A 22,788-nucleotide genomic window follows, 5' to 3' on the forward strand; every position below is an offset into this window, starting at 1 on the left:
ATGAAAACATTGTTGCCTGGTCCCTGTTTTTGAAACAACGTTCGTATGTTCGCTAAGTCGAATAATCAGGATTGTCAGAGTATCAGAACGTGCTGAATTTTCCTTTACTTTCATCGTGAAACGTTATGAGCAGGATTATTCGGTTCGCTTTTTAAATCCACTTTAAATCGACACTTTTCGCGTCTCTGTGGGGAGGACACAGAGGCCTTTGAAGCATAGTCGAGCGTGTAAAGATACGCGTTTATATTTTTATTTCGACAGGTATGCCGCATACTCGACAGCTCTCAGCGTGACGATCGCGATCGGATGCAGTTTACTGATTCTGAACGTGCTGATCTTTGCGGGAGTGTACTATCAGCGGGACAAAACGAGGCTCGAAGTGAAAAGCCTTCAGCAGCAACAATTGTTGAATCAACAGTGCGGACCACGAGGTTTCTCCGAACTCAAACAACCGCCTCCGCCGCACTCTCATTTCCCTGGAAGCGGTCAGGTTATCGTCGACGTCGAGAACGCCGAGATGCTCAGAAGGTACAGTTTCTTTCAAAGCTTTGCGGAATCGATCCTCCCTCCGCTAACAACATTTGCCAAACTGACCTCGGAAATACTTCTCCAAGTTAAATTAATTTTTAGACGAGTAGCCTGAGCAAAATTCTTGAATACGCTACGAAGGAGATCGACGAAAAGGTGGTCACGAGTATTTTAATAATATCCCCAACGATCCTCGTATCAACTGATCAATGTGATAATCTCTGATAATCGTCCCCCTTGTTGTATGATAATTCGTGCAATCGGAAATAATATCACTTGTCATCGTGCCATCTTGTAAATAAACTCGCGCCACTCCTCCGTGTCTACACCATGGATGACCACCTTTTCCCTCGTTGCACCCTACTGCATGATTCTTGTTGGACGTTAATGTAGCGACGCATTTAGTTGGCCAATAATTACGTATAATCCCTAAACTGTTACGAAGCTCGTAACGATCAATCGTCGTTCCAGGAACGTTATGAAAGGCCCTCCGAACGATCCCAACACGCTTCTCCAACAGGGCCAGGGAACTCACACGTTGCCTCATCAACACCATTATCAAAAGCAACATCAGCAACAGCATGCCACTCTTCCCCGAGCTTCCGTCATACAGGACATGAATGCACAAACCCAAGTGAGAGTCAGTCATTTTACCTCAACGTTTACGAGCAGCCTGTCATTCTCAGATCAGAGAAAGGCAATCTCGCAAGATTCCATCATTCGATGCATTTGCCTCGCGTTATTCTTTTTAATCCTTTTATCTCTTCGACTCGACGACGTTTCATTTGTCTTTCTTTCTTTCACTCGCATACCGCTTCCAAGAAATAGCCCCGATCGAAAAATCCCTGTCAAAATCCACTCCTGTCAATTTTATCGGATTTTTCGAAAGACGACTGAACGTTTCTTATCATCCTCGATTTTGGTTTTGTATAATAACGGTGAATTTTTCTCTCGATTCCACGATAAGGATCGTGCTTTTTACTGTTAGATTGCGTTCTTGTGTCAAAATTGCAACGAGTCGAGAAGGGTAAATTTTGACAGGTACCCTTTAACCCTTAGAGTGCGGACGACTTTCTGCCGAAGCGCTTCAGAGGGACCGTGCATGCTTAACGCTGTGGACGGAATACTTTTCGCTAGTGCGAGCCCTGTTGATTAACTGTTCGAGGCGCAACTAACAAGTTATTATTGTAATTCTTTTGCAGCAGGTTAAATAATAAAGGAACGTTATTTTGAAGCATCAATTATCCATTAGAATCAATAAAATTTACAATATAACTTAATATAAAAATAAGGAACAAGAACGAAACAAAAATTAATAATTTATTTGTGTATGATCAATTTTTTTACATCGTTAATATTGTTGTACGTATATTATATTGTTATTACATTACTAATGATACTCGGAACAGATATACAAAAGAATAAACCCGTCCTCGCGTTTATTATTTGTTCCATCGTTTGGCTTTTTTTACTGCCGTTGTTAAGAAACACACATGTATTTGTCTCACATAAAGTTACATGCAATACTATTACATGGAAGACCGATAAAATTGAACAACGCATATATGCGTCCACCGTTCCCTTCTGGTGACTTTCGCCGGACGCATATATGCGTCCATAGCGCTCTAAGGGTTAATTGTTGGAACGCGAACGAGAGAAATTTCGCAACACGGTTTGCTCGACGATGTTGAGATTTTGTTTACCGAGACGAAAATGCGACAACGTCATGGAATAGCCAGTTTAATCGCGACTGATTTATAAAACTTGCACCGTTTTAACGAACCACGGCCTTTGGAAGCTGCATCCGTAATCCTATCAAGGAGCTTTTAAAACTGCTAAAGTCTGGCCAGGTGAAAGTTACACCGATGAAAGCTTCTTCTTGACGTTCCACGATGCGATGATTATTTCAGCGACGAACGATACCACCCTTTTATCTCGTTAGCGAATTCCCGTAGATTCGACAAGGATGACGACGCCTCGGCGAAGTTCGTTAAAACAAAACTCGAACTTCCATACCTATCTCGACTTAATTTTTTCATCGAGAATTTTTATTCCCCCTCCCCCTACGGATTCTGAAACCTGTCCGAGAGACATCGCGCGGATTAACGAGTGGAAAATTGCGAAGATCCAAACGAGGACAAAACGATCGAACGTAAATTCAAGCCGCAGAAGCATCTAACCTTTATTTTCCATATCTCGTTCTGTTCTAGTTCTTGCTGTTTCGTAGTTCGGTTTAATATCCGCAAGAATTTAATCGAGCGGGGCAAATTTTCGCAGTGCTGAGAATTTCGAGGATCGAGTAACACGTTCGCTAGATACAAGCATCGTCTACCATCGATGGAAATTACCGCTTCCACTTTCCAATTTACCTTCTCTAACGATATTTCGCAAATTCCAGGGTCCACCAAACGGGTCCATACATCTGACAGTACCAAGAGCTCCGCCACCCCCGCGAGCAAAGAGTCCACCCGAGAACCAGCCCCTGCTGCAGAATGCCACCGTGTCGAGTCGTGTGTCCCAGGCTACGATGAGCGAGATGAGGGTGTGATGCTTGGACCCCCCTCCGAAACCTGTCGTGCCGGACGTTCTTACGGCATCGACTTTGCTTTAAATAGCAAACGCGCCGTGTCGTCTGTGCCAGTCAAGTTCTGCCCCGTGATTTCGATATAATCGAAGAAACATTTCTGGGATGAAACTCTTCCCGGCAAGATTCCATCGAAATTCCGGCAAACAATTCTCGACTGGCACCTGGCCTGAAAACTTTCAACGTTTTCCATTTCCATCGCCCAGTTCACGACGACGCGTCACGAAACCCAACGGAGGGGGGTGAAAGAACGATTAAAGAATGCGGGGAGGTAAAAGTATCCGGTATTCGTCGAAGAAGAAGAAGAGGAAGAAGAAGAAGAAGAAGAATTAGGGTAGAGGTAGAATCGGTGAAACTAAGGAGAACCGAGGAATGACTTTTTTGGACTGCATTCTTTCGAGATGCTGATTCAGAGGACAAAACTGCAGCAAGATCGAAAGAAGGAAGTCCGACGAACGTCCTGCGAGAATGAAGGGGCTGCGAAACGAAGTGTGAATAGAGGAAATTCGAAATTGGATTTTATCGAGTAGATTTCTTCTCGCGAGATTCTTTAATGCGAGCGAAATAAAAGGGACAAAAGTTGAACCGCGTGTCTCGACGGATACCAGAATCGTGATCGGGAACGATAAATGGATCGTGAATATGATCGATGAAATCCCGATACCCAAAACCATCAAGATGCACGACTTTCTTTCTACCATTGATCACACTTCAATCAATCAAAAAAGAAACTGGAAGAAAAAAGCATCGTTTCACAATGAAATTTAACGAGTACGTTCAGCTAGTTAGTCGGTAATAATGAATTCTACGTGTTACGAGAGAAGAGAGACGCTCAAAGCATAAATCGATCATGGAGACCCGTGTATAAAACGCTATCCACTACGATGTTAGATGTTCCTTGTATATATTTAATGAGAAAAAGACGAAAAAGTGAATTTATACCGTAAGTGAAAGCCAAACATGTTTGCTACTTTCTAAGAGGACATGTACTCGTGTCGCGTGCAGTTTGATCGTCCGTTTTATTCCTTTCTCCGTTCTCTTTTTCATTTACTTCTTCCTATGTAATTGACTGTAAACGTTACGCGGTGTAAGTGTGCGAGATCATTAATGTTCAGATCATCGTCATCGTGAAAGGAAATTAGTTCATCGACGAGTCGACTGGGTGTTGTCTTTGATTGGTCAAAGAACGTCGAAATTTATGGAAAATGTCGGAAAACCACGGATCACTGAAACATCCAAGACGTTTCGATCGTTTTCTTTTCAATAACATACGCATCCTTCACACACGACACAATGGACCGTCCACCTTTTGCTATTGCAATCTTTCAGACTTTGTTCAAACACTGACATCGTCGGTTAATTTTAAATCAAGTACCATAACTTATTCGCTGACTTTCTGAACAATCTTTTTAACTGAATACATTGTAAAAGCGAAAATTGTAAAACTATCGAACAGTTTCTTCTTTTATCGAATATATTCGTGGCGAAATTGAAAGATCACGACAGCTCGTCGTTTCTTCTGTTCGGATGAAGGAACGAAGCTGAAATATCAAAATTCACGTAGACCGGTATAACGAACTCCCTTTTGCCAATCAAAAACTTCGAACGTCGATGAGCATAATGTCGTTCAACCTCGTCCCATTGTTGTAATACCGTAACTCGAAACGATCCTATTTCACGAAAGAAAATCAAACTGAGCGACGCTTCCGATACGTACCGTTTTGAGGATGAATCTCTGTCAAACGGTGAGTGGATAATTACAATTTTTCTTTTTTTACGCTTTTGGTAACTCCGAGGGATCTCTCGGCAACGAGATTTCGTTTCACTCGAATTATTAAATAAAATATCGAGAAAAATAAAAAAAATATATATATATATAAAGGAAAAGGGAGCGAAAAGTGATCGCTTGGAAAGGGCTCGATTTACATTTGTTATTCAGCCGCCGTTCTTCCGACGAATTTTAATCATCTAGTCACGATATAGTAAAAATATTGTTATTTTTTTATTTACGAAGGATTTTAGAAATGGGCCATTATTATGGTACCGCGGTCTAGCTTCCGAAGAAAATTCTACAAATTTCTGTCGTTCCATCGTAATACGATCACAGTTCGAGCTACCCTCGAACGCGACGTTTCATCTAGTAGCACATGATCGAAGAGGCCAATGCATAACATTTAATTACAGCATAGCCAAGTCGGTAGAGCAAATGAAGCTGTACAGTAGCGCTAACCACAGGCGACTAAATCGCCAATGTAAATCGGGACTGTATAGTCTGCGAATCGACTGTGCACAGACATGTTTGCCGGTTAAGCGTGTTGAGGGTAACTATACGCCATGAATGCGGATCTAGTCGAAGATCTCTAGAATGCTACCTTAGGAGAGTCGACGATGTTGAATCGTTAGACGGAAATAAAATGACAAAAGAAGAATTGGTCGATTCGTATTGGATCCAAAGTGTACGTGATTTTTTGTAAAAATAAACGAAAACGTATAGGTGTAACATAAAGATTAACATAAATCTGTTATCATGCGTAAGACACTGCCACGGGACACGTAAATTCGCGTGAAAAAAAGAGTTTCGCCGGTCGGTTCAAATAAAAGAGACTGTTACTCCAATGTGACTTGATTCTTTGAAGCACCATTTTATTCTGATCGACGCTTTTTAATTATTTCATAAATTCTCATATTTCCTCCGTTTTTTAACTCGCGATACTACGCAATGTGTCGTACGGAGTCTGCCATGTAATCCTAATGAAATTCAGGAAAATGTTCGTAGGCAATTCGTTTCGAATTTTTCGTTGCGATCAGCCAACACGTACACTTTTTAACGTAAGATTCTAACCTATATTAATATATAAGCAATTTTTATTATTCTTACCTATTTAGTCGTGAGCGAACACATCTTCCAACGTCGTAATTATTAAATATTGTACAGTTTTTAACGATAACGTCACGTTTTTATGTAACATAAGAACATTCGAAGAGTATGCTTCAAAGAGTTAATCACTGAACAGAATTTAACACTTTCACTGTTGTCCTGTTATCAAGCTGTCCTCCAAATCAAATGCGAAATTTGATGTTCGTTTGTATTACTATTTATACGTAAAATAAAATCAAAACTTCGTAAGATTTTTAGGCATTCGAATACACAAAAGCGTCACTCTGTTCAATATGGCAGTGAACGCGTTAAAAGAAGTTCTCACGGTTGATCGACTTAGAATCTTGTTTTTATGGAACCACCACACGAAGACCGAGCTTAAAGGAGAAAAAGAGTACGTGTTAATATGAAAGAAAGAAAAAAAAAAAAAAGAAATCAAAGTCTTTTGTACATACAATTAAGCGATTAAAGTAAAAGGAATCAAAGGATGGTGTTTACGATATTCTCGCCAAGTTCAGCATCATCGTGAATGGATAAAAACGGGAAGCAAAGTTCGTTAAACCGAATAAAGTCTTTTTTAAGATGACTTGCGGAATTTCGTGAAAAAGTTACGTAATAAATATCATTAAGTACGGACAATCCGAATATACTAAAGACTAAAGGAGGAGCGAATAATAGTAGACTTAAATAAGAACAAACCATGATCGGTAAAACGAGAATAACAACGGAGAGAGATACTGAACCGGTTAAACAGATGTTTAAGGAAATTTAAATAACATATATTAAATACACATATTATGGATTGTAATGAATTTATTATGGCGAATATTATTATATTTATGTGATTTTTAGCTGGCCTCGCGTTCCACCGAAAAGATACCTGAATCAGATCTTTCGGCCGAAGGCAAGGCTACCTGTTATGTTTAACGTTTCTGTTATCAAATTGTAAATATATAACAAAATACATGGTGATATTAATTGTACGTGTTAAATGTTTCTCCCAGTAATCACGTTTCTTATTGAAAACTTTCTGACAAATAATAGATAAATAAACAACTGGAACGAATAACCCAACGGTGAGACACAAGTCAATGACAAACACATGCAATTCAAGGACGAGATAGCAAAAAAAATCATAATTAAATAATTAGAAAATTATTAGAAGAAAATTTAGACGTATCTTGTCCAAAGTCGAACCGACAAATAACTTACACTGCGTCGCGTCGCCCCTTATATAGCTTCCGATCGACCGAAGATTCACGAAAATTCTCGATCATTGCCGATACTCGGATAATTACTTTTCTGTTACAATAGTCAATTATTCGTCAATTTTTTGTACTCTTTTTTATTCATTATTTCTTTTGCGTTTGGGCAATTTGTTATTAACAATATCGATTTGTTATTAACAATAAATGAAACAATTTATACACCTTTTGTTTATTATTGGTATATTTATGCTGTCGTGCTATAAGTATCTTTAATATAGGTATTATTATCAATCATAGGTAATATGTTAATTCTGAAACAGAAAAAATTAAAAGAAAAGCGTATGTGAATAAAAAATAGATAATGGAAGAGTTTTTACTCAACGTGGAATTACTCAAATATATAATGTTAGGTTTATCGTTTACGTCATTTGTGACAAGAATTTCCAAGGTACATTATATATTTGTTACCATTTGATGGTAAGAACATGCACAAGATAATAAAAATTATTTTAATTAGTGATTACCGACTAAGAATACTTAAAATACATACAAAAAGCATTATGTATTATGTATAATTACTATACTGGAAAATTAATAGTGTCGTTATGCAAAATTTGCAAATCGAGGAATAACATTATATAATATTTGTTATACTTGTTATAATATCCAAATACCCTTCTTACCTTCTTAAGATAATAATAATTATTCCTATCATAATATAATTATAAATATAAAAATGCTTATTTTTGTTAACTAATATTTCATTTTATCCAATGTTTCACATTTTTTTTCGGTTTAGTACAATGGAATGACGCTACATACGTTTTATCAGTTACTGAAATTACGTTTAATTCATAAACTTCATGACATTCAAGGAATGTTATACAATCTTATCGATTGTATTTTGATCCATTATTTATCGGATAAAATGGTCTTATATATATTTTGTGTAATAATCATATACGTTTGTTTGAAAATTATTACTAATGGCCACCCAGAAGTTATTTAAGCTATAATTAAATACGTATATACATATTGTGATACGTAATTGAGCATTTTACTGTTCATTGGCGCTGTAGTCCTTCTCGATACTGAATCGATAACGTCGCATGTGACATAAAAGTCGTAAAATGGTTAGGTGATCTCTAAATTTGTGTAACGAAAAAAGATGTTAGTTATTGTCTTTCTACTTTTCGTATATTCCTACCTTTCTTGTACTTAGATGAACGCTGAGTACTTAAACTTTGAGTACAGGTTTTAAGTATGGTCAAGTAAATTATAATCCCGCACATGAAATTCAAATTATAACATTTTTCGTGACTCATCTACGTATATGTATATTGCTTCCTTTAAGTGTATGTCACAATTCTTGTCAGAGGTAGGTGGGAATAATTTGGTGCGTAAGATACGTAATTTAAGAACATAGTGAGTGACGTGACGTCTACCGAGAGTAGCGAGCAAATGTTTGTTTCGATATGAAGCTTCGTCCAACCGTAATAAGTACGGAGACTTCAAACGAACAACATGTGCCGAATGATTGCTGCAATTCTTATCCTATGTTACTTGAGCTTTTCGCCATGTCGAGCCTTGGACATCGAAGATTGTGGTAAGTTTCGATTTCGCAACTTTCAATCGTAAACCAGTGAATGTTTCCTTTTGCGACAATATATTTCCACGTGAAAAAGAAATATAAATTAAAATGAATGTTACGTTCTTAAATATTTTAAAAATAATAAATTCTTTATTGGTGAGGTACTAAATATGATTCATCTTTTACTACCTATTAGTAACCTGAACATAATTGAAAGTATAACGTATTGGTTCAGTTGAATGTGTATGTAAATACTACTTGTTACCTACGATATTGTAAAGTTGCCGTGAATTTCAAACAGCAATACGAATATTTTTTGTTTTCATAACGAAAATTATAACTTATCTCTCTTTCGGCGATACAGATATTACAGTACTCGAATAACGAATAATCAAAAAACAAATATATGTGCATAGAATCATGATTGATGACCGGTGCGATTTGTTTTTTTCGTGTATTATATCTTATTATGAAAATATTTGAAATAAATTCGGAAATCGTGTTATTTCTTTTTTTACCGTTCAAATTATTAGAACGGTGTTTATAATCTTATCATAAGTTGCAATTATACGAGCCATTTTTAGCCTCGTTAAATAAATAATTTTGATATGGTTACAAATTTATGTCCCTGTCAATTCTAGTTTCATTATTTGATTTCGGGAAAATAACTACTACTTAATAATCAGTTCAGTAGCGTATAATTGATATAATAGCATGTGATCGTAAAAGTAGCGGAAATTCGTATCTCAGAAATTGAAAGTCACGAGTCATGGCAGTTACTTCTCTGTAATTGTTACTGTAAAACTCTATTTACGTAAAGGGTATACATGAAGACTAACTCAATTCATCTAATTGTAACGCTACAAGTGAAATTATTCGGATACACGAAGAAATTTAAATATTTTAATGGAGTATAGTATTAGTGATTTACATTATAGCTTTTTTCATACAGGCTCAAAAGCTGGGAAATTTTTGTCTTTAAATTTGGATTGTGACATGACCAAAGCTGTATGTGATTTAATACCAGGTACAAATGCAACAATTCGTATCGACTTTACGATGGGTTAGTACGTTCATATTAAATGCCATTATTTAAATATTAAGCGCAAGATGCTTAAAACATTAAACATACTTTTACAGAAAAAGATATTTCAAAAGTCACCGCCGTCGTGTACGGTATAGTGATGGAAATGCCTATACCTTTCCCATTAGCGAATGCAGATGCTTGTGTGACTCCCGATTCTGGAGTTACGTGTCCCTTGAAAAAGGGCGAAACGTATCATTATAAAAATACATTACCTGTGCTAAAATCCTACCCTAAGGTATGGTCTATTTATACAATAAACATTTATACTGTACACACATTACTAATTAATTATTTCTGCTATTAAATTGTAGCTGAGTGTTACTGTAAAATGGCAACTCATAGATGAAAATAATGAAGACATCGTTTGCATACTAATTCCGGCACGAATAAAATAGGTAGTATTAATTCACAACTTACTGTAATTCTACTTTTAAAGAAGTTTATATTTTACAAAAATTGTATGAAATAAATACAAAACGTAGCATTAAAACTTTTACTTTACACATTTTTAAATTGAATTACCTTAATATACACGCGTTTCATACAGTTTTTATTCAAATTAATACAATGGCGAAATAAATGTATAATATTGTATTGTAGCAATAAATAACGAATATATTTCTTTTCAAATACATAACATGCTATAAACTTAAATGCTGAATAAATAAAAATTAAAATTTGTCGTGGGGTTTATGTTATAAAAATTATTTAATATTCTCACGTTATAAATTAGTGTGTCACATAGCTTAAATTTAAGCAAAGCTTTAAAAGTTTTAGTATTTCGTTTGCCTAGATAAATGATCTGTTTAGCTAATAGATAGAACATCTTATTGCAATAAATTTTTAATTCTTACACATTACATTAGAAACTAAATAGTATGACGTCTGATTTTACTAGATACCTGTATGTTTAACTATCTTTCTGAACGCGATGATGTAAAAAACGTTACTTCGTTAAGTTCATTTTTTATCTAACCTAGAGTAAGTCTTTTGGTATCTTCAGCATTTGCTAAAAAAATATCAACTATCCATCGTATCACATTTATCCTCTGTTCTTTCAGTATATATTTGATGGATAGTCCTTTTGGTTCTTTGTCTGAATAAACTCTGTTGGCCATTTTTTAGTGTTTTCTGTGCTTGATATATTGGTTCGTATTCTCTCAATTGTGCCATAAAACCTTCATTGGGATTTATACAAAACCTTCTTTGTTGTACTATTGTATATGCACGCCTAGAAAAATGATGGTTTTAATAATCTTACGTTAATATGAATGAAAAAAGAGAAGAAATTTACATTTGGGAGAGTTCATATGTTTCCATAACATATGCTAAAACTAATGCCGCAGATCGTGATATACCAGCATTGCCATGTACTAAGGCTTGCCCCCCAGAGTTTAAACCTTCATCGATAAATACTTTTACTTTTTGAAAATGTTGGATAATATTCTCTGTTGCTGTGTCAGCGATATTCAAAACAAGATACCTATAACATTCGTTATTAGCATAAAATATTAAAAACATATTAATTAATCAATTTTGTATTACATACTTAAATTTATCAGGAAAGTTGGGTTTTATAAAATTTGCTTCTATGTCCTGTCTAACACATACTATATGAGTTATGCCATGATCTAATAAAGATTGTAGTTTTGACCGGCTAGCTGCACTGTAAGGCCCAAGATATAATCCAGGTACCACTTCCTAATATAGGATAATTATTAATTTAAATCATATGTCATTTAGATAACTTTTAATAATATATATTAAATGTACCTGCATATTTCTTCTCATTGTATAAGTCCATTCTTTTGGTCCATCCATAGAAAGAGGTATTCTTGGATAATCGTCAGATCCATTTTCATTATTCGTATCCTATAAAGTATTTTTATTTACCTATTTTTAATTACATAGGTGAAGAAAATGAAAGATATAGAAAAAGGATAAGACTACCAATAAATAAAAATACAAGCAATTATAAACGGTATTTATTTGTATAAAAGTAGAAATAATATACATAAAAAACATAAAATATCGTATAATTTGTATATTAATCTTCGAGTAATCGTAACGGGAAATAATGGGATAGAGGTAAAAATATAATATCACGCATTTGAAAATATATATAAAGAAAAAATGTCAATGACAAATAATATAACCTATAATTTAAAGAATACAATTTTTATAACGGTTTAAAATCAATACGGTAAATTATATACCTCGTCTTGATGAGATCCATTACTGTCTAGAGACAGCATACCACTAATTTTGCCCACTTAAACGTGTAGAAATGTCGAATTTGGACAAGAAAATAAGAAATGCACTATCCTTTTTCCCGCGATCACGATATTATTTTTTGAGGTAGCGGCCATTTGTAGTATAGTTTGCTACTATAGCGTTCTCTGGTGTGCTATATGTAAATTACGTTGAATATCGCGGTCTTTTCATATTATTCACCTCTATAAGTTTAAAAAAGAATACTTAATCATTTACCGAAACTTGCATATAAAATATGTTACATCAAACGAAACGTCAACTTTTCTGTCAAATCATCAATATAATTTATTGCGCGATTTTACAACAATTAACTACGTGATAAAACCGCGTTGAGATTTGTATATACCTACATTTTAATTATATTTCTCTAGAGATATGAAAAATAGTCTCCTAACAATTCAATCCATTATTTACACAATTTATTTACCAAGCACCTTTGGACTATGCGATAATTTTTAACCTAAAATTTTAGTCACGTTCTTCGTCACATATAATTACTCAACGAAAATACCATTCGGGGAAAAAGATAAATTTCTATTGTGATAAAGAAGACCAGCAAAATGAACAGCGAGTCACAATATCAGAGTCCAAAGGATATCTCCTTAAGCAATTTCTGCAACGGGGAACGCATTCGAAAGACTGTTCTCCTACCCCACGACAGAAGAAAAATAAATAAAGGAAATTAGATTAAAATCGGTAAAGAAATCGCAATTGTAATATCGTTAGTCGAATTGCATAGCAGGGAGATTTCCCGTTCTACAAAGAAAAGGGAAACGGCTTGCTTTCGGCCACGAACACGAGCCAAGCGATGCAATTTAGTTACGAACTGTTTAATACAAGATTTTACGAGGCACCGATTCCCGGTTGCGGTAACCTGCGCGTATTTTCTTCCGGGACGTAATACAATTTTCTATAACTATCGCCACGCTTTCGCGATGAAAGTCCATGCATGCAGCGGCATCAGCTCGTAATTCTGTGTGCGTGCTTGATACGCGTCTTACCGGAACACTTGATAGATTTCGTACACGTGCTGGTGCTTGAGCTTCCGTGGAAAATGGCTATTACGCCTGAACTCTTACATTACCAAGTGCGTAAATTTTCATCTCTATCGTGCCCAGATATATGCCTTTCGACATTCGATTTCGGTATCGGTATTTCGTAACACGCTGCCGCGAAATTACGTTTCGAATTATAGAGTCCACGTGTGTACTTTAATTTCATGCTTCATGCTTCATCCTGATCCGATGGGTTTATCATTAGACCCTAGGTGTTCAACGTGATCGTCCCGTCTTCCGCTGTATTACAGTTTCTTGGAACTTTAGGTATCAATTAACGCGAGGAAGTCTTTAAAAGGTCGCCGCGATGGTGAATTGGAGATAATTCCCGTGCGAGGCTTGTTGGTTTTCCAATTTCAGTGACTGTAATAAGGAACATTGATGGCACGTGGAGTGAAGGGTGTTAGATACGATGGGCAAAGAGGGACAAATTTGGTATCGCTCCGAGGCACTGGTACAACGACGCTGGAACAACTCTGAGCGAATTCCGCGGTTGTTCCTTTACGCGTCGTGGCGTGTTTCAGATGATAAATTATAACGTCATCCTGACCTCGATCTGTTTAAAAATGGTGTCACTCTACGGCTGTCTGTCATTTCTCGTCACGGGGTGTATAGTGGCTGAATAAGGCTGCAAAGCTATCGTAATACGGTCTATTTTCCTAGTCACGCAGCATTGGGGTATTTAATTGCCGATGTGCTATACGTACGAAGAACGAATCGTGTGCTGGAGATAATAGTTTGCATAAAACGGGAATGGTGTTACGAAACAAGATGGCGCGTTGTCTTACCAGATAAATAAATAATGCTCGTTTAATGTCTTCATCGCTCCGTTTGTTCTCCGGCCAGGATCCATGAAATTTATACTTCGTAACTTTCGCTTCTTTTTCTTCAATCCTCCATGCTTTTCCCTTTTGCCTGACTTTCGCGTTTCGAGCTACGAGCGAACTTTGAACCATTTCGCGGGTCCGAAATTGCAAGGCATCTTAAAATGATCTCCACCGTAGCGTGGATGCGGCATCGCGTTACGTTAAACAGGGGTTTCTAGATCTCTGCGCTCTTCGGTAACACCGTTGCCGTCACTGTGATCCGTATAATTAAATAATTAAGCAGGCAACAGCCGACGGCGTAGCCCTGCCGCATGGAAGTTTACTTTCTAAGCTCGTTGGCGTGTGCAGTGCTCGCAGATATGGGAATCCGTGTTGCCCTCGGGGCATCAGCACCGAGATTGTTGCAATCGCCATCCATGGCTCGCGAATCTGGAGCACTTGGCACACGCTGGACGCACAGAACCACCGATAACCATCGGTAACTAATTCCATTTCGCGATAACAAGACCTCACCTGTATTCCTCATTCGGGACCATTTTCGGCCCATTCAATGGCTCACCTGGTACCCCTACTCTCTAAATTCTCTCGTCATAACGTTCATTTTTAATCTCTGTATCAGTTCGCTGAATATAGCTCGCAGACTCTACTCTGTATAATTTTCAGGGAACATGGAGAAGTTGGGACCAGTGTTTCGTTATTCCTCGAATTGCGCTCCGTTGCGAGTAGCTCGTAATTACCGGACGATTTCCTCCATCAGCGAAACTCTATAGCTACGTAGCCACGATTCTATCTACGAATTTTCATTTGCGAGAAATATTCGATTCTATTATCGTCGTCCTGCGAACGAGTTCGTTCTTATCCGATCCTGCTCGATTCTATCAATTCGATGCTATTAGAACTCTATAAGTGCCTTAAGTGCTCCGTCGTTTTTCCCGTCAGTTCTAGGAAAAACAAGTCTTATTATTTCGAGAACCAATCCGGCAAGTTCTAATTGTCAGGTCACCCGGTACGTTGCCCCTTCGGCAATGTCCACTTCGCGAACGTCAAGAAACGCGAGCACAGAACCAACAAGAAATCACATTCTGCCATTCGTCGATCGGGAACGATCGAGGTTCACGAGGACAAATTCAGCAATCCACCGAGGAGAAAAATGCACCAAGGGAATGCATTAGAAACGACCACCTTAACTCTCGGCGTTTCCATCTGTTCAACGGCTACCGACGCGCGTATTCATCGTGTCACGATGATTTATCGCATCACGTTCTTCCCGCGGAAGAAAGTGACAGCGTGGAAAGTTATTTTCACCTCGCAGCAGATGCAACGGATTACCAATACTCGATACTCTTCCCGACGAATGAAATTATTTTTACGTCTTACGGTTGCGCGCCGGATTAAAGAAGAAAGAGCACCGTAATTCATCACGGAACTCGGATATCGCCGTGAAACTTGGAGCGTTTACGTTCCATGCCAGCTGTTAACGTTGATGAGCCACCCCGTGCTATCTATTTGTAACCGTGAAACACGCGTTTAGCGAGTTTGCAAACGTGCTCGATTTATCTCGTTCGTATCAATTTGCTAGCGGCGTGATTTAATTCGATCGAACCGCGAGTCGTTACTTTTAATTATGCAGATTTTCCTTGAGCTCGGATTTGCACGAGTTCCCTTGTCCGTCGCGGGGTTACCGCTTATCGTTCCATTTCATCGCTCTCCTCTAATTGTTACGGAGAAGTTTAAAAAGCAGTCGCTTTGGCAAGAAGTCCCGAGCGAATTGATATTTCACGTGTTCGGGGGAGGAGAACTGGGCACGAATTTCTACCGCGTGCCATGACCCAAGTATGATTCATCTTACCCAGTCCCCTGTGAGAGTGTAAAATTTAGAAAAACCGTTTCGCGTATTGTTCTTTCTGCAATCCCACAATTCGCGGCAAATCGAAACACGCCGGATCGAGGAAGAAAAGGGTTCTAATTGAAGGTTTTGTTGCGTTAGCCGATAAATTGTATCTTATAGCAGATAGCGCTTTTCTTGCTCCATTAAATATTGCATGATCACATGCTGGTTAAAATTCGTTGTTGCTGCCTAAGTCTCTTTTTTAGCCAATACGACAGTCGCGATGAAGAAAATCGGTGGTTCTTTTCTGCGAATTCTTCGTTAAATAATAGCATCGACGATTTTAATCCCTTTTCCCGAGGTTCGAGGAAACGCAGCTACGATTAACGCTGCGTGACGGCGTATCAGTGGTTGAACTGTGCCAAAGTTAGCATCAACGTTGCACCAGTTGCACGAGAAAAATGGCAAAGAGAGAACAACGGACGGACTCGACGATTACGACTAAAATCGCGATGCAAAAGGCGAGATTAACAGGCGAGGCAACAATTTTCAGTAAAAAGATATGATCTGGACAGCAGACGTTTGGCTCGCTTTAATTCCTCTGACTCATAATCTGTGGCGGCCGAGCGATTTTATCTGGAGTGCGCGTATTGCCTAATTCCTCAGTGCACGGAGCTTCCTCGATTCGGTTTCCTCGTGTACTACCGATGACCGGCGTCGCTGAACCGTTCATAGCTGCGTTAGATCGGTTTTCGCGATCCGGGAACATCGTTATGGAAAATCCGAGCAGCATTTCGAATTTTTGCTCGCTCGACGGAGCGTGAATTTCTTTTGGGCACGTTTCTGCTCGCCCGACTCGCGTCTCGCTTTTCAACAAAGTTAATGAACGATTTACAAAATTCTTTAAACGTACGTGTTATCACGGTGTACGATCTGCACGTTCAGTTTGGGTTATGAAAAATTCCAGCTTTCCGGGAGACTCGTGGCGAATAAACGAAACCTCTAATGAAACGTAGCCGCACCAGGCGATGGTATTACGTTAGTCTAGCTCATTAGCAAGCGATTGAACTCAATTCGCTCGATCTGCGCTAACGGAGAATTCATTTTCGACGTCGCTTTGCTCGCGTCGTAGCCCGTGTAAAGCAGAAAAAGTCGCTACTTGGCTTTTGCCTGGACCTGGATCAGAAAATGCGAGATAACGATGTGACGGATCATTAAGGGAATTTATCATGGGAATTGACTGATTTTACCGAATCCTTCGCCACAATGAATATTCTCCGCGTTTTCTAACGATGCCTAGATCGGATAGTAATCGCGAAGGAGCGATTGCGAAATATTTCGGAGAAATTTTCAGAAAACGAGAAAGGGAGGCCGAGAGCCAACCAGTTGCCTGTTTCGCAATAGTAATCGTCGTTGCTGCAAATTTTTCAGGCATAATTCGTTCACGGAACAGTAAAACCAGCGTCCGAGTGTTCCATTTTTAGCCACGATTAAACCGAAATGGTCGCCGTGGAATAACGAGTATCGTTAAACTTTCGAGATTTTGCAAGCACTCCTGCGAGCGCGTTAACATCCGCGCAGGGTAGTCTTTCCGTCTCAGCGGCGGCGCACGTTCGGAAACAACGAGTGCAACTCGCGGCAATTGCGCAAAAGTCCGAGCGACGACTGGAAAGACGGTCGACCGTTCCCGCGTGATTGCCAATCGGTCGAAAAAAGATATTTTCCAGAGACGACCGGCGTAGGGAAACTCGGATTTCGCACGAAGACTCGCGCGATTCCTTCGCGTGGTTCCCTCGCGTTCGCGGGAACAAAGCGAACTTCTGGGAACTGGCAGACTAATTTGGCAGCAAAAATGCGATATTTCGAACGCGTTCGTTACTGTGGAGCATCTAACAAAGCGTGCTCTCGTTAGCCTGCTACAATTCTTGCCACTGCTACCTTACATCGTTTGCTTATCACTGCTATCTACGTGTATGGCTGTGCTCTGTCATTTCTTTGTTTCCGATTACCGAGGTTTACATTCGCTGAATCGGTCTGCCTGTCAGAACCTGAGAATCTTACGTTGCTCTCCGCGAACGTACTCCTTATTACGAGCAAAAGATTGAGAAACTTTATTATCAGTGTGGCTGAGACGTAATAATTGCAGTTCAGACCGATGCATTCCGGCCGACTTTTTGCTTAAAAAACTTTCTTCTCTACGAAAACCGATGCCGTTCACTTCAACATTAGATCATTCCTCTTTTTTCCTCTTCTCGAACGTTGGTCGTTGTCTAATTAGGCGTACGGACTTTTATCCAACTGCCAGTTGGAATTCTATTGGGAATCTTCACCGATCAGCACGGGTCAAAGCGTTCTCCATCATCATGGCGAAGGATTGGCCAACTGTCCGGTGCACTCCCATGTAAAGGGTGGCCAGTTTTCTCGATAAGGAGATCGAGCAGGCCAAAGGTAGCGAGAAAAGTCGTTTTAGAGAAACCGTGCCAAGGTGGAAACTTCGCGAATCGTTGCAACCTTCGTGCCTGAAGATCACGTAGGAGAACGTACCTGCGTTTCAGGGGAGTCTTTCGATAAAACGCCACGGTGTCCACCCAGCTTTTTCCATAATTATCGAATCGATATAGACACGCGTATCGGGAATTAGTTTTGCAAGCAGTTTATTAGAAAGGAAATTCAGCAGCAGGTCTCTATCTCCAGTATATCGACAACCGCCCCCCCTGTAAATGTGGATGAACGATTTTTTTCGCGGAGCAAGCACGATTTTAACAATATAAACGCACGACCAAGAACTAGATACATTTACGACTTTACTTGGACTTCAGCGGCTTGTTACGTTACGGAAAGTTGGCGTTTACAACGCTTACGAAATTGGCGAGTCGTAAAACCTAGTCCATTAGCGACGCGAGGAATAATTGGGATAAATAGGGCGGGAGAGATGAAAATTGTAACAGAATTTTACCTTGTCTCTCCCGTCTCGTTCTTTTCCAGCTACTCATTGCATAATATTCCGCTGATCAAAAACGTGTACGAAGAATTTCTCCTCGCCGCCGTTGTACCGGATCGATTTAGCAACGATCCCTTTCTTCCTCCAATTATATTAATATTTCATCGCGAACGCTCGATACCCGCGATCGGGAATAAATTTATATTTCAAATTGCGCCGAACTTTTTCCTATTTCGCGTATCTCGCGGCAATTGCACCATCGCGCTTAACGTCTTTCCGCTGCTGCGCTGATACCAACGACGCCAGTATTCCGGCGAATTACGGTGAATGGCTAATTGCTGCTCACTCCACTCTACGACGCAGAACAATCCGATATTCTTTTTCGTGGCCGAATTTAATTCAGCGTGGCGCGATAGAAAAACACGTGACACGTTCTAATTTCGCCTTGCCACAATGCTTGCCGTAAACGACGAACAATAAAATGACTATGCACCTTGGTTTTTCGATCGTCGTAAGACCCCTTGTGCTTGTCGGCGTACAGGTAACAGCTTTTTGCCAAATTCCACTGGCTTCTCGCTCGAAAACCAAGCCGTTCCGAACACTGGAACCACGAAGTTGACGCTGGCCTCGTGCAACTGCCATCGGCATCGTTAGATATCGATAATAAACTCTCGTGCCGTTGGAAGGTAACGAAGCACGTCGAAGTGGAAAATGAACGTGCGAGGAAAAGGTAAAATTTCAACGGGAAATTTCACAAAATCCTCGACGAAACCTCGTTGCGATTCGTGTTACGTCAATTTAGCCGGAAGTCGCGCTTAATTTTTCGTTGTGCAATTCCGTCTATTGCCATCGCTGTTTCGAGATGATTGACACGATATTGTAATACAGCGGACATGACAAAAGATCCATCAAGGTGCGAAACATGGCGTAGCACGGAGAAAAATTCGATACCAACTGTCAAGGAGTATGAATGTATCCATCCACCGCGGATAGGTTCCCTTCACGGCGCGTGGAACGACGCGTGAGTCATTCAAAAGTCAAAATGGACGACTCCACTTTCAAAATTTTTCTTTTCATTTCGGTATCAGAAATTTCTCACATTTGAGAAAAATTCCTACCTTCTGTTTTACGGAGTTATTCGATTTGACGAATGACAGGCTCACGCGTGTAGGCGACAGAGGAAGATCGATAGATCAATTTTGATAATTAATCGATGGAAAAAAGGACGATAATAATTGGATGGTTTAAAGGAAAAGCGAGAATCCTTGGTAAATATTTCGCGAGATCTACGTTGCCGTTTTTTCTTCGCATCGACGAATGCAGTCGTCCTTCCATGGGAATCCAGGTCAATCTTACGCGGCCATTTCGAATTTTCTCGAAAGGTTTCCCGGTTAGGGACAAAGGTTCGAAATTTTCCAGGGTGTCATCGCGGTTGACGGAAGTGGAACGTTCTTGCGGTCAACGGAGCACCGAATAAGGGGTCCGAAAGGGTCGATCGCTATTGGTGAAAGGGGTCCGTATGCAATGCAATCGTTGTACCCCCGCCTCATCTTGGTTCCCTGGGCCTGGGCAGGGCACCGCTATAAAAGCATACCGCGTCGCCCCTCAGATACGTAGTGTTTTCCCGTGTACTGCACAAGAAAAATCGCCCACAATGAAGTTCGTCGTAAGTTTCTACCAGTTACAAACGAGTCTCTCATTGTTCGCTTGGACCTCGTACTTGGTCCATCTCGCGGTACCCTGGGTTCCAACATAGTCTTTGCTTTTGCTCTGGGGGTGTCCGCGTTCTCTCACATTTGCCTTTTGCCGTTTAATATTTATCGGAGCTTATCGAAGCACGGTATCGAAGTTCGGTATCGAAATTCGGTATCGAAGCTTGGTAAACTGTCCGACGGGAATTTCGAGTTAATACTTTTGCAATTGCAGATTGTTCTGTTCGCCGCTATGGCTGTCGCCAGTGCCTACCCTGGTATCATACCGTACTCCGCACCGGTAAGTGAAAGCAGAAGTTTCTGAAAATTGTTCGTCTAATTGAAATTTTTCATAGATCGATGTACTTTCTGTTGCACGTTGCACAATAATCTTCTAATAGTTATATAATAATCTTCTTACATTTAATGGAAAGATAATTTCTGCTCTGTTGGCTCGGACCATTAAAACGTAACACTTTTCCAGAAGGTTCGACGTTGTAATTTTCTCTCGTAACATCTGTGGACAAAGTAACAAAAGCAATCTCTATCGACGCTGTTCTCGTTTATCACGGAGACAGCGATCAGTAACCAAAGAGTAATCATTTTACTTGCAAAATCGTTAACACTTCTCTTAACTCCACGACGTCCAAGTCTCGCTGGACCGAACTTGGGCTACGATCGCCACGGCTCGAGAAGAAATCCATCGACGATCGTGTCACTGATCTAACGTAATCTCTTCAGCATCTACTTTCACATCTCATTCTTCTCGTTTACTCTATGGTAATCTAATCTTCCGGGAACTTCGACCGCTCTTACGGTGCATTTCCCAGCATCGTTCTTCGCTAACCGAGAAATTAGACACTCTCGGTGGAAAGTAACTAAACGTAACCAAGTTTCCGTATCGAAGCATAGACGGCAGATAAATTGAAACGAAATCCTGATTTTTGAAACACATAGGCGCACCCGTGGCCAGCGCCTGAAGCTTGGCCAGCACCAGTGGCGATAGAGCCTTCGTACGTTAAGGTCGCTCAACCTTCGTATGTTAAGGTTGCTGCAGCACCAATAGTCAAGGTATCGGCTCCTCAGGTAACGATAACGATAATTTAGACTTAATACTATGACATCGGCAGCAGAAGTTTACGAGAAAGCTCTTCGTTGAATACGTAACACGGCATTCATTCATTTTTACGCGTATCACTTCTACCATTCACCTATCGGGGAATTAGCAACTTCGCCATCTCTGGCCAGTTCTAGCAGCCATCCTTCATTTCACGTTCCCCGAGTGCTCATTCTCAGAATCAGTTCTCTCAGACTACTTTCATCGTCATAATTTCTGGTTCGTTCGAAATTACTACCGTATCATCGATAACTTCCCATTTTCCGTGTCTAATGATTCGTCTAGAGCCGAGTGCCAGTTACGAGTCACGTAACTCAACTTTCCAGTCCAGGGATCGAAATCGGTTCTTGATCATCGTCTAATCGATTTGTTCGTTAACCGACGGACCCATAAGCATTCTAACGAAACGACAGCTGAACTATTGACAAGCGACTCTTAATCCTTCGTGCAACGAACAGCTGTAGACTATCCATCGTTGCTGATTTCCTAGTCGCTCTGGTTCTTACTTCCACGTTAGTAACGACTTCCACGTTTCTTGCGTTTAAATTACTTATCGATATTCAACCTAAAACTGTCTGTCTGCCCGATTTCACCGGTTACTCGCTAACCATTGTTCATCGAGTAGCGACAGATGGGAAGGAAAGATTTGCCTGAAAGGAAATGATCGTGACAGAAATTTCTGGCTACGAATTACGAGGATAACAATGTCGAAGGAAATACGCTAACCAGTGAAATTCCCGCAGGTACATGCCCCGGAAGTGCACCAAGTGCTTCAGATCCCGCAGCAAGCGTCGATTCCGGCCCCACATCCACAGCCCCTGAACATTAAGATCCCGCATGTGCCGACCGTGAAGATCCCATACCACGGCCCTAAGGTCGTCCAGCCACATCTGATCGGCGTGGAACATTACGTAGAGCCCGAAATAAAGATCGTCAAGGCTGCTCCCATCTCCCATCATCCCTGGGATTAAAGTTCCGCACGGCACCAATTGAACTCGCTGGTCCAGGGTGATCCATCCTGGACGAGCCGTCCTGAGGTGCATGCGGAGTAGCGACGTATTACGAACAACGATAACCATGGCCAACATCGAAATTCTCCTGGCGGGAAAGAAGCTCGGGACTATATACATTTGAAGTATCCACGTCGACGTTGTTGGAGCAACGCCCGAGTTCTTCGTC

General features: G+C 40.0%; 4 protein-coding genes across 4 annotated transcripts in view; 3 read left to right on the forward strand and 1 right to left on the reverse strand.

Annotated features, from left to right (window-relative positions):
• NLG-4 (neuroligin 4) overlaps positions 1-3,173 on the forward strand; it is a 232,028-nt gene extending 228,855 nt beyond the window's left edge. The window contains exons 12-14 of the mRNA XM_017907757.1: positions 262-528; positions 1,000-1,162; positions 2,927-3,173. Coding sequence (XP_017763246.1) covers positions 262-528; positions 1,000-1,162; positions 2,927-3,076 — 580 coding nt within the window. The 3' untranslated portion in view covers positions 3,077-3,173. The remainder of the gene's footprint in view (positions 1-261; positions 529-999; positions 1,163-2,926) is intronic.
• A 5,409-nt stretch (positions 3,174-8,582) lies between these two features.
• Positions 8,583-10,407, forward strand: LOC108553019 (protein NPC2 homolog). Its single transcript, XM_017907758.1, has 4 exons — positions 8,583-8,804; positions 9,742-9,852; positions 9,930-10,111; positions 10,188-10,407. The coding sequence occupies exons 1-4, from the start codon at positions 8,723-8,725 to the stop codon at positions 10,269-10,271; spliced, it is 459 nt and encodes a 152-aa protein (XP_017763247.1). The 5' UTR covers positions 8,583-8,722; the 3' UTR covers positions 10,272-10,407.
• Positions 10,408-10,646: 239 nt separating this feature from the next.
• LOC108553021 (serine/threonine/tyrosine-interacting protein) lies at positions 10,647-12,226 on the reverse strand. The gene is made up of 5 exons (XM_017907762.1): positions 12,093-12,226; positions 11,650-11,748; positions 11,426-11,577; positions 11,171-11,359; positions 10,647-11,107 (listed from the first exon to the last, which is right to left on the reverse strand). The coding sequence occupies exons 1-5, from the start codon at positions 12,129-12,131 to the stop codon at positions 10,897-10,899; spliced, it is 690 nt and encodes a 229-aa protein (XP_017763251.1). The 5' UTR covers positions 12,132-12,226; the 3' UTR covers positions 10,647-10,896.
• Positions 12,227-20,320: 8,094 nt separating this feature from the next.
• Positions 20,321-22,580, forward strand: LOC108553026 (uncharacterized). Its single transcript, XM_017907766.1, has 3 exons — positions 20,321-20,467; positions 20,728-20,793; positions 22,353-22,580. Exons 1-3 carry the CDS (start codon positions 20,321-20,323, stop codon positions 22,578-22,580), a joined length of 441 nt encoding a protein of 146 aa, XP_017763255.1.
• Positions 22,581-22,788: the final 208 nt, after the last annotated feature.

Source organism: Eufriesea mexicana, unplaced genomic scaffold (assembly GCF_001483705.2).
Source record: "Eufriesea mexicana isolate 0111107269 unplaced genomic scaffold, ASM148370v2 scaffold8981, whole genome shotgun sequence".
In the NCBI taxonomy this organism is placed as follows: domain Eukaryota; kingdom Metazoa; phylum Arthropoda; class Insecta; order Hymenoptera; family Apidae; genus Eufriesea; species Eufriesea mexicana.